The sequence below is a fragment of the Mustela nigripes genome, chromosome 10, assembly GCF_022355385.1.
Source record: "Mustela nigripes isolate SB6536 chromosome 10, MUSNIG.SB6536, whole genome shotgun sequence".
NCBI lineage: Eukaryota > Metazoa > Chordata > Mammalia > Carnivora > Mustelidae > Mustela > Mustela nigripes.
The window spans coordinates 66,761,777-66,772,808 of record NC_081566.1 but is presented as its reverse complement, the minus strand read 5'-3'; the positions used below and the strand labels follow the sequence as shown (position 1 = coordinate 66,772,808).

At 50.2% G+C, this 11,032-nt stretch overlaps 1 protein-coding gene and 1 non-coding gene across 2 annotated transcripts in view; both read left to right on the top strand.

Moving 5' to 3' along the window:
- Positions 1-11,032, top strand: part of UBAP2L (ubiquitin associated protein 2 like) — a 42,120-nt gene that overhangs the window by 25,008 nt on the left and 6,080 nt on the right. The window contains 12 exon segments of the mRNA XM_059413857.1: positions 586-863; positions 1,018-1,190; positions 2,362-2,551; positions 3,255-3,309; positions 3,726-3,900; positions 4,229-4,301; positions 5,773-5,968; positions 6,048-6,136; positions 7,458-7,511; positions 8,120-8,201; positions 8,943-9,160; positions 9,635-9,740. Coding sequence (XP_059269840.1) covers positions 586-863; positions 1,018-1,190; positions 2,362-2,551; positions 3,255-3,309; positions 3,726-3,900; positions 4,229-4,301; positions 5,773-5,968; positions 6,048-6,136; positions 7,458-7,511; positions 8,120-8,201; positions 8,943-9,160; positions 9,635-9,740 — 1,689 coding nt within the window.
- Positions 7,905-8,041, top strand: LOC132026348 (small nucleolar RNA SNORA58). The gene has a single exon (XR_009406867.1). It is a non-coding gene; the product is annotated as a small nucleolar RNA SNORA58 (small nucleolar RNA).

Sequence of the window (11,032 nt, the reverse complement as noted above, 5' to 3'; positions counted from 1 at the left end):
GGGTGGAGAATGAAAATGAAGAAGGTCAGACGGGGCAGCCAGCCGGCCAGTGTCCCCTACTGATCTTCCCCTGGTCAGACGGGGCAGCCAGCCGGCCAGTGTCCCCTACTGATCTTCCCCTGGTCAGACAGGCTGGGTTCAGAAAGCTAGAAAATAGGAAAAAGTTGAGGCTTAGGATGTCGTTATCAAAATTAAACACATACATAGTTGCAGTCTTCAGTTGATCTGGCGGCTTTTGGATTCTCCCTAGATGGGTTTTTAGTGTTTGAAAATAACACATTGCCTTTGAGAAGGTTCATGGACTTGGCCGTTTTAGGACCTTAACATTCTAAATACGGACAGTTCCTAGATCCTGTCTTACAGAGGCAGGGTTGTCGTGCTGGCTTGATTGGGCTAAACTTAGAACAGGTGTGATCCGGTGGTTGTCACTTTCAGAAATGAGGGTAAGCCCTAAAAAGAGAGCCTGTTTATATGAGGTACTGAATCTTGAGGGTCTTGTTTTCTGCTTTTTAGAGTAGGAAAGTAGCATGTTTTGGAGGTTTATCAGCATGTCTGGTCTCACACATACTGGGTTTCTTCATACAGATTTGAAGAACCCAAATGATTCAACCGTACATAGCCCCTTTACCAAACGCCAGGCTTTCACCCCGTCTTCAACCATGATGGAGGTGTTCCTTCAGGAGAAGCCACCGGCAGTGGTTACCTCCACCGCCGCACCCCCACCCCCCTCTTCTCCTCTGCCGAGTAAACCCACCTCGGCCCCGCAGATGTCTCCCGGCTCTTCAGACAACCAGTCTTCTAGCCCTCAGCCGGCTCAGCAGAAATTGAAACAACAGAAGAAAAAGGCCTCCTTGACTTCAAAGGTAGCTGAGCTGTGCGATGGGTGCCATCTTAGGGCAGGACGGGTATGGGATTGGGGAATTGAGGTCGTAAGGGGAGAGTGCAGATTGGAAGCAGAGGTTTGTTGTTGTTCGTCCCACGGACGGTTGTACTGAAAGCCTTCCTTTCTCTCTGTAGATCCCTGCTCTGGCTGTGGAGATGCCTGGCTCGGCAGATATCTCAGGGCTGAACCTGCAGTTTGGGGCTTTGCAGTTTGGGTCAGAGCCCGTCCTTTCTGATTACGAGTCCGCCCCCACCACGAGCGCCTCTTCAAGCCAGGCTCCCAGCAGCCTCTATACCAGCACGGCCAGGTAGAGGACACATCAATCATAAGACTTTTTTAATAGGGCTTTTCCTACTTTTTCTGAGTCTCCGGCTGATTCCTTTAATTCCTAAGAGGCCAAACCTCTGGCTGAATGAAGGAAAAGTGTCTGATTATAGTGTTTCACTAAGTATTTCAGAACAGTGTTACTCGCGTTATCTGTAACTCGGAGCAGGTGGAGCGATGCCCCTTGGGTACTTAGAGTGTCAGCGCCCGGTTCTTAAGAGCCGTGTGTGTGATACTTTCAGCAGGAGGACCTTGCTGCCGCTCACAATGCCTCTGACACATGTGGTCCTTTGCTGTGTGTCTCTGGCCTCCTAGAAAAGACGGAGCATTGATATATCACATAAGTTAAATGGAACCTTCCCTGCCTCCTCCGATAGCCACGTGGGAGAGCCGGCGGATGCAGCAGCAGATCGGAGGACTTCCTGGGACTCGGCTGTTTTCCTTAGTCCTTCGAATTTCAGAGCAGCGGTGTTAGGCCCTAGCCTAATCTGTTGAGTCATCATTGCTGTTAATGCATGTGAATATTTTAAAAGTTCTTCTCAGGAGAGTTTTACCAGTAACCTTATATGTAATAGGGTTTCTGAGAAAGCCAGGAGGTCAGAGTTCCTTAAAATGAATATGAGCAAAAGATCACTTTCTTTATGCTTAGGTTTCCTGTGAAGGTGTTTCGGAGGGATCGGGAGTGGTCCATCCTTTCTGCTTTTGTCTCTTTTTCCTGTAACAGCAGAACGTAGGGTAGGGGTTTCAGTTTACACCCCTGATTATATAGGATGTGGAAATGCTATTGGTGTGTTTTTTGTTTGTTTGTTAAGATTTTATTTATTTATTTGACAGAGATCACAAGCAGGCAGAGAGGCAGGCAGAGAGAGGAGGAAGCAGGCTCCCTGCTGAGCAGAGAGCCCGATGCAGGGCTCGATCCCAGGACCCTGGGATCATGACCTGAGCCAAAGGCAGAGGCTTTAACCCACTGAGCCACCCAGGCGCCACGGAAATGCCTATTGTTGTCAGGAAAAGATTGTTTTTTATCTGTTCCTGGAAGTTTTCATTTTAACTGTAATCAAATTACCCTAGTAGAAGATCTCCACTATTTCCTTCGTATCAGTGGATCTGTTCTGCTTTGTTTCTCTGAGATTTTCCTTCTGCATTCCCTACAGTGAATCTTCATCCACAATTTCATCTAACCAGAGTCAGGAGTCCGGTTATCAGAGCGGTCCAATTCAGTCGACAACCTATACCTCCCAAAATAATGCTCAGGGCCCTCTGTATGAACAGAGGTCCACACAGACTCGACGGTACCCCAGCTCCATCTCCTCATCGCCCCAAAAGGACCTGACTCAGGCAAAGGTAGTGGCTTTACAAGTCCCTGGGCTGTGGTTAGGACAATACTGGGGAGAGTGTTTTCAGTGTTAGTTTTACTTCTTGATAAATGGTGCTGGGATACCTCAGAAGTACGGATTGCGAAGCTGGAAAAAACACATTTCTGTGGTTGGTGATATTGAAAAGTTCTTTTCAGCAGGCTTAGATATTCAGAGCCAGAAACGATTCTCTTTGCAGTAAAGATTCATTCTTTGTAGTAGAATCAGTGTCAAATAATGGTTTACTTTTCTGGGAAGATCTGAGTTCTAGGCTTCGGGTGTGTACCAGTAGACACCTTGCTGTGTCTTGGCCCCGTGCCGGGACAGCACGTGCCAGAGGTGCTGTGGAATGATGGTCAGATGCAGCCAGTGCACTGCTGGTTTGGCCAAACTGTTGGACTTCCCTGTCCTCCCCCGCGGCCCTAGACTTAGGCCTTTGCTGTGTCTCTTCTGGGTTTGGGGTGTCTCAAGCAGGTTGGGGGTTGCCTTCTGCTGCCGTGGGTCACACGGGACTTGGCATACCTTGTTTTCTTTCCATTTCTTATCATTCTGTTGGGATAGTCCACGTTACGTTAATCCTTCGGTCAGCTTGCAGAATTCCCTGAAAGATTTGTTCATGGAAATTAAGCTGAGTCAGTGCTGACTGGACCTGTCCACTTGAGCTTCTTACTCCTCTGTTGTTTTTGTACCAGAATGGCTTCAGCTCCGTGCAGGCCCCGCAGTTACAGACCACACAATCTGTTGAAGGTGAGTGTTTTTCAGGACTTTTCCTCTATGTTGTAGTGTTTTTCCTCCCCCTCAGCATTGTTTGCCTTTCTAGGATTATAGTGGGAAGAGTCCTGGCCTTGGTCATAGTCTTGATTTGGTTCTGCCTTGCTATTTAATATCAAACTTAAGTTTCCAGTTTCTCTGTTTTCGAATAGTGATAATACCCTTGGTTCCCTTAATTGCATAAATGAGATCAGTGCCCTAAAATGCTTGGAATCTAAAAAGAGAGAGAGAGAGGGAAAAGGGGTTACCTAAACACAGAGAGTCCATTATTAAATAACTCACACTCTTGGCTTGGGGACAGCCTGGGACTCCCATGACTAGGAGTCGTCTCTTTACTTCTCATAGACACTCCTTTTCTCTGACGAGGTGAATTATTTATTCTTGATTTCCAGGTGCTACAGGCGCTGCAGTGAAATCTGACTCACCTTCTACTTCGGGCATCCCCCCTCTCAGCGAAACGGTGTCTGCAGCTTCCTTACTGACAACAGCCGGTCAGCATTCATCCTCCTTGGGCGGCTTGAGCCATGGCGAGGAGAGTCCAAATGCTACCACCACGCAACACAGCAGGTGATTTGGGTTGCGGCTGGACGTTGGGGTTGTGTGGCGCAGGAACAGAGCTCTCCGCCTCTGCTTTCCCTGCTGCCTGGCAGGGGCCACATTAGCGAGGTGGACGACCTGAAAGCTACGGGAAGTAGAAGCAGAGGAGGCCTGTCCTCCCGTCTCAGCAGCCAGTCTCGCTGTGTCTGCTCCCTCCGTTGGGCTGGTCACTGCACTCCCCGTGATCTCGGGTCCCCTTGGCCCCGTATTCCACCGCCTCTCCTCAGCCCTGTTCCTGCCGCGTGCTCCGGGCCCCATAACCACCGCCGTGTGGCTGATGGCGGCCTCCTCTGTGCAGCCCCTTAGCCACGCAGCAGAACACCCTGTCGTCATCCACATCTTCTGGGCGCACGTCTACATCTACTCTACTGGTAAGTGTGATACTGCAGAAGAGGAAGTGTGGTTTTCTTAACATTTCTTAAGAAGGATTCTTGGAAATCTCTTCAGGGGATGCCAGAAGCAGGAGAATCCATAGATGCTACAGAGCTGTGGGCCAGTTCCCCAAACCCCCTGAGTCTTATTATTTTTTTTTTTTAAGATTTTGTCTATTTGACAGAGAAAGAGATTACAAGTAGGGCAGAGAGGCAGGCAGAGAGAGGGGTATGTAGGCTCCCCGCTGAACAGAGCGCCCGATGCGGGGCTCATTCCCAGGACCCTGATACCATGACCTGAGCCAAGGGCAGAAGCTTAACCCACTGAGCCAGGTTCCCTGACTCCTGAGTCTTTATGTGACTTTTTTTTGTTTCTTAACACTGAGGTGGGTGGGACTTTGTATGCTCTGACAAGTGCTGTAAGAATGTCCCTTTCCAGGGCACCTGGGTGGCTCAGTGGGTTAAAGCCTCTGCCTTCAGCTCAGGTCATGATCTCAGGGTCCTGGGATCGCACCCCGCTTCGGGCTCTCTGCTCAGCGGGGAGCCTACTTCCCTTCCTCTCTCTCTCTGCCTGCCTCTCTGCCTACTTGTGATCTCTGTCTGTCAAATAAATAAATATAATCTTTTTTTTTAAAAAAAAAAAGAACATCCCTTTCCCATTCTGGCTGTTCTCATTCCTTGGTCTGGGATGTGCCGAACATGACTGCTGAAAATCATCCGTGTGGGTCTGGGCATCAAGCTTTTGATCAAATTGTTAATTTTACTCTTGTGATTTAGAACAACCATTTGTGGAATTAGGCTGATACAGGGTAAGGAAGTTGCATTCTGGGCAAAGATGTCTGGTTTGCTAGGAACCTGGGGAAGATGACGAGCGCTGAGGCTTCCTTCGAAGTCTCTTTCCTTAGATACAGATTCGTCAGAACTTGCTGAACTAGTGAAGGAGAATGTGGGAGAGAAGCCGGGGAGTAGTTCTTTGACTTGAACAGTTCATTGGCCAACCAGCACCGGTTTCCGGAGTGTTGGTCCCCGCTTACTCTGCTGCCTCTGACGAGGGTGATGTGCGGTGGGTCTGTTGTTTACCACCCCTGCCTGACGAGTCTTGGGAAATGGGTAGCTAGAGGGTAACTCCTTTGGCAGAGGGCACCCAGGATTCAGCCACAGCCTCTTTTTTTTTAAAGATTTTATTTATTTATTTGACAGAGATCACAAGGAGGCAGAGAGGCAGGCAGACAGGGGAAAGCAGGCTCCTCACTGAGCAGAGCCCGATGTGGGGCTCGATCCCAGAACTCTGGGATCATGACCTGAGCTGAAGACAGAGGCTTAACCCACTGAGCCACCCAGGCGCCCTGGCCTCAGCCTTGTTGACTGGGCAGCGGATGCGCTTTCCCCAGCAGGAAGGGGTGTGTATCTTTCCTGACCTTTTTGGCTAATCGCTGTTTCATCCTGTCTTCACCGCTCCCCCTTTTTCAAGCACACAAGCGTGGACAGTGAGGCGAGCCTCCATTCTTCCTCCAGCACTTTCTCCACCACATCCAGCTCGGTTTCCGCGCCTCCCCCCGTGGCCAGTGTCTCCTCCAGTCTGAGCAGCGGCAGCAGCTTGGGCCTTGGGCTCAGCAGCAACTCCACCGTCACAGCCTCAACTCGGAGCTCGGTTGCTACGACTTCAGGTAGAGGGTGATTGGCGCTGCTCTGGGACACGGACAAGAAGTGAATGTGTGACAGGGTAAAAGTGATTTCTCTTTCTAGGAAAAGCTCCTCCCAACCTCCCTCCAGGGGTCCCGCCATTGTTGCCTAATCCGTACATTATGGCTCCGGGGCTGTTACACGCCTACCCGGTAAGTGAGAGGGAAGTACCTTCTCCAGATGACGAAGACGGGGTGACTGCTCTCGGCAGCTGTGGTTTCAGGGGGAGCCTCTAAGTAAAATCCCGAGTGAACGAGTTGTCATATGTAAGCAGACAGGTTTTTAATATTTGTAGTTTGGGAAGAGCTAATCGTTTCTAGAGAGGAAGGGCTAACCTGAGGCCATTTCTCCTATTGTGTATTTTGTCTGCGTGAAGCACAGATTCTGGGCCTCTGAATCTAAAGGCCAGAGAGTCCATCTGCAGTCCCTTTCAGTTTCTCTAAGAATATTTTTCTCTGGTTGGATTGATACCCTGTCTTGGAGGGTCTTACTTAGCCGGCCCCAGCCAGCTAGAGTTCTCTGACCTGATCTGGGACGATCTGAGAGCAGGCAACAGACAGTGTAGCTTTTCCCCCTGCTGTTTCTTCTGTCAAATTTGTGGATGCGGTGCCTGTTAAAATGAAGGGTATTTATTTTGAAATGTTTAAAAAGACACATGTTTTTGCTCCTCAGAGTGTCTAGGTGAATGTCATACAGAGGAAACATCCAGTAATGTTTTATACTTTTTTTTTTAATATGTATATGTTTATTTGAGAGGGAGAGTGCCTGAGCGGGAAGGGCAGAGAGAGAGAATTTTACGGAGATTGAGTGCTGAGCACGGAGCCCAACGTGGGTCTGAGATCACGAACTGACCCAAAACTGAGTTGAACCGGATGCCTAACTGTGCCACGCAGGCAACCCTACACTTTTTTTTTTTTTTTTTAAGATTTTATTTATTTATTTGAAAGCAAGAGAGGGAACACAGGCCGGGGGGAGTGGGAGAGGGAGAAGCAGGCTTCCTGCCGAGCAGGGAGCCGGAGCCAAAGACAGCCAAAGACACGCTTAAATGACTCAGCCACCCGGGCCCCTCCCTTACACTTTTTAACAATAAACATACCACCTTAGTCCTCATACGTTAGAGAAAATAAAGAGTAAAATGTGAAACCTTTCTGAAACAGATAAATCTTAAACCCATGTTTTCGAAGCGGTGACAAAGACTGGTGGGATAGAGAGTGAAGCCGGCGGCTCCCACGCAGCTCCTGTCTTGTGTCACTGCCCGGGCAGGCGGCCTGCTTGAATCAGTGTGGCTTAGAGTTTAAGGAGAGCTTAAAAACCTTTCACACATCACTTAATCTTTTTGTAGTTTACTTCTTTCCTCTTGAAGGAAAGAATGACTAAGAATGACTAAGAATGACTTACCATGATTCTTAGCACCTTGGGCTGCTCCTGTGGTAACAGTTCCTGTTAATACTGTAACACACTTTTATCTTGCAGCCACAAGTTTATGGTTATGATGACTTACAGATGCTTCAGACCAGATTTCCCTTGGTGAGTACCGTGTGTAGAGCTTAGGAAAAGAACGAGATGTTCACCTTACTGTTGAGGGGTTCAGTTGATAAGTCCCAGGCTTAGCTCTTCCCCAGCCTGCATGTCCACACACAAACTCTGATTCTCAGGCTATGTTAGAACACAGGGACTTTGGAAGTGGTTTTAACAAAAGGTAACTTTTTGTTTTTTAATCAGTTGGGATTTCTTTGAAGTAAACAAATTTTAATGTGATCCATATCTCACAGTAGGAGCTCTCTGGGTGCTTTTTCCGTATGCGTCAGGTGTTTTGAATTACAGAGGGCAGACTCTTTTCCAGAAGCAGTAGACTGTTAGGTATATACGTAAAAGTCTGAGTGTATCCTTGGTTCCGATGGCCTTGATGTGTTTCCTGGTGGGCATACCCGTAGACCTTGCCTGACTGTGCCTGTAGCCAGGCGAGGGGGACAGTGTATGCGAGAGTAACTTGGAGTTGGTGCCTGCTCTAACCAGCGGAATCGGTGGCTGGGGAAATTGCAGCACTCCCAACATTGTGCTTCTCACCCTCTGCTGTTACTCCTGCTGGGGACTGAGTGGCATTGAGTGTCTGCTCTTTGATTTCTCTCTTCCAGGATTACTACAGCATCCCATTTCCCACGCCCACCACTCCGCTGACTGGGAGGGATGGTAGCCTGGCCAGCAACCCTTACTCTGGTATGGCTGGGATGGGGCCCAATGAAGGGAGAGTGTGTTGGGATTGGTGGCAGAAACCTGATTAATAGGAGGGGAAACAACTGTAAGGAGGAACCCAGTTCTCGCTTTAATTAAGACCTTTGGCAGAAGGTATGGAGCGGATGTGGTGAGTCAGGGTGCGTAGATGTGGAATGCTGCAGGAGATGGGCATTTCCTTCTCAGCCCGCTTGGCTGTCTCCTAGTGGTTCCAGGTGACATCTTGACTTAGTTTCCCCTCTTCTCCAGTCTTTCCCGGAAGTGGGGTGCTGGAACTGGCCGTTCTCCGCTCTGCTCCTGTCCCTGCTCGCGGTGGCAGTCTCCGTGCCTTGCCTCGGCCACGGTGCTGCTTTTTACGCCTGACCTGTCATCCTCTTTGACCTAGCTTTTTTCCTGACCCGTTACTGTGTTCTGAGTCCAGCATGGAGTGTTCCTCATGGAGGGGAAGCAGGGGAAGGCAGGGGGGGGGGGGGGGGGGGGGAAAGGAGTAGCCTGGGCAGAGAAATCTGCAGGAGCTTTGTTCTCGGGGTCTGTCTCCCACAGAATTGTACAGGCAGCCGACGTTTGGCTTGACTTAGGCCCGTGCTGAGTGTGCGCTTAGCAGTGCTAAATGTTGCCATAAAGAAATTTAATTCAAACAATTGAACTTTTAATAGTCTTGGGTCAGGGTCTTCTGGAGTTGCGGGTGAAAAAAGCAGTAGGTCCATTTAGTCTCTCCTGTTGTAGGTGACCTCACGAAGTTTGGCCGTGGGGATGCCTCCTCCCCGGCCCCGGCCACAACCTTGGCCCAACCCCAACAGAACCAGACTCAGACTCACCACACCACGCAGCAGACATTCCTGAACCCGGCGCTGCCTCCTGGCTACAGTTACACCAGCCTGCCGTACTACACAGGGGTTCCAGGCCTCCCCAGCACCTTCCAGTATGGGCCTGCTGTGTTCCCTGTGAGTACCTGGGCTTGATCTTTCCATGTGGTGATGGGGAATCCCAGCCCCCCGGGCACTAACCTAGCTGCCTTCAAGGCTGGTTGACTTTTTAATAATGTGCGAGGAGAAACATTTCCTCTTCTGGCCTATTGCTGGCCTGGCGGAGGGGGGCTAGAATTGGTGGTATTGGGATAAAGGTTACCTATTCTTAGAATTATCTAAAGGGGATGGGAGATGTGATCCCACAGGGCTTTGTCCCCTAGATGGTCTTCATTCCTTGCGGCAGCTTGCCCCTTTCCCTTCCTCCGAACTACCATTTCTTGACTTCACTGGTAGATTTTATAAAGCTCTGTAGGGAGCCCATTTCACTAAGCAGACTGGCCAGCCCATCTCAGGGTGGTAGGCATCTGAATGCCCAGTCCCTGGAGTAGGACAGTGAGGGGATGGTTCTCGGCCACCATGTCACCTCACTTCTAGCCCTTTTGTCTTCAGGTGGCTCCTACCTCTTCCAAGCAGCATGGTGTGAATGTCAGTGTGAACGCATCGGCCGCCCCTTTCCAACAGCCAAGTGGGTATGGGTCTCACGGATACAACACTGGTAAGCACCCCTTGACCCCAGCTGTCCGTGGTTTCTGCAGGACGTGACTGAATGAGTTTCAGGAAGCAAGGCGTGGTGCTCGAGAGACGGGGTTGCTGAGGCATGCTGCTAGCGGTTCTGCAGAGGGTTTTCCTGTGCGTCTGATGGGGGTGTCTGTCCAAGCAGCAGCAGCCGAGGGGCGTGACGGAAGAGCATGTGTCCGACACTCCTAGTGGGAATAGCCCGGGGCATGTGTCGGCTGTTACTCTATGTTGGCTGGCCTAAACTTGGCGGGGGAGGCAGGGCAGGGGGCCCCGAGGTGTCACGGAGACGTCCGTGGAAGCGAGCGCTAGAGTGGCCGGTACTAGTAGGTAGCACGGAAGGCGAGGTGCTTGCTGAATGGCAGACTTGGGTGGGTGTGCTTTTCACTCCTTTTTTCACGCAGCCCCTTTCCGTTCCTTAGCTGGGAAACCCAGGAGTGGAGAGAAAGCATGGGATACGAGTGCCCAACAGAGGGAGAGTAGGATCTTCAGATCCCTCCTCTGTATGGCTGGTCTCTTGGCAAAGTCTGTGCGCACATCTGATGGCAGGAGGGAAAGGCGGGAATCCTCTGCACGGGCACTGGACGCACAGATAACTAGTCCGGCCCCGGCCCCCGGCCCTGATGTCGGCGCCCCTTCCGTAGTGGCTTCATGCACTTTCTTCAGTGACTTGTACACAGACACAGAGAGGAGCTTGTTGCAGTCGCAGGGAGTTGGGATCGAGGGTTTTTCCGAATTCTGAGCTGTGCTATCATGGTGATTGGGATGGAGCTGCCTCTGTGTGCTTCACCCCTGTGTGGGCTCCAGGTGGGTCGGTCGTCCGAGGTTCTCGGTGATTGGGAAGCTGAGCGGAACACAGGGGCAATAGATCTGGCAACCACTAGCCAGGCAGACCTTTGAACTGTGTTGGAGCAACTTGGAATGAGTCTGGATTTAACCTGGAGAAATCCTGAGACACCCTAACTCCTTGTGGCCACCCCTGTTACCAAGCAAGGTGCACCCTGATCCTTGGAGGGGAGGATTGTAAGCTTTCTCACTTGGAGTGGCCCCATTCTGAGAACATTAGATTTAAGTTTTAGCTGGACCAAATTGAAGAATTTTAAGAGGTAGGTGATTGATAATATAAAAGAACGGCGTACCACATTTTTATTCCCCTTAAGATTTCAGATACCTGCCATAACAGTCTTTTGAGCACCCCAAGTTCCCAACCCCACAGAGGGCTCTTATCATCCCATTCCTCATCAACCTCTAAATTCATTTATTTTTATGTAT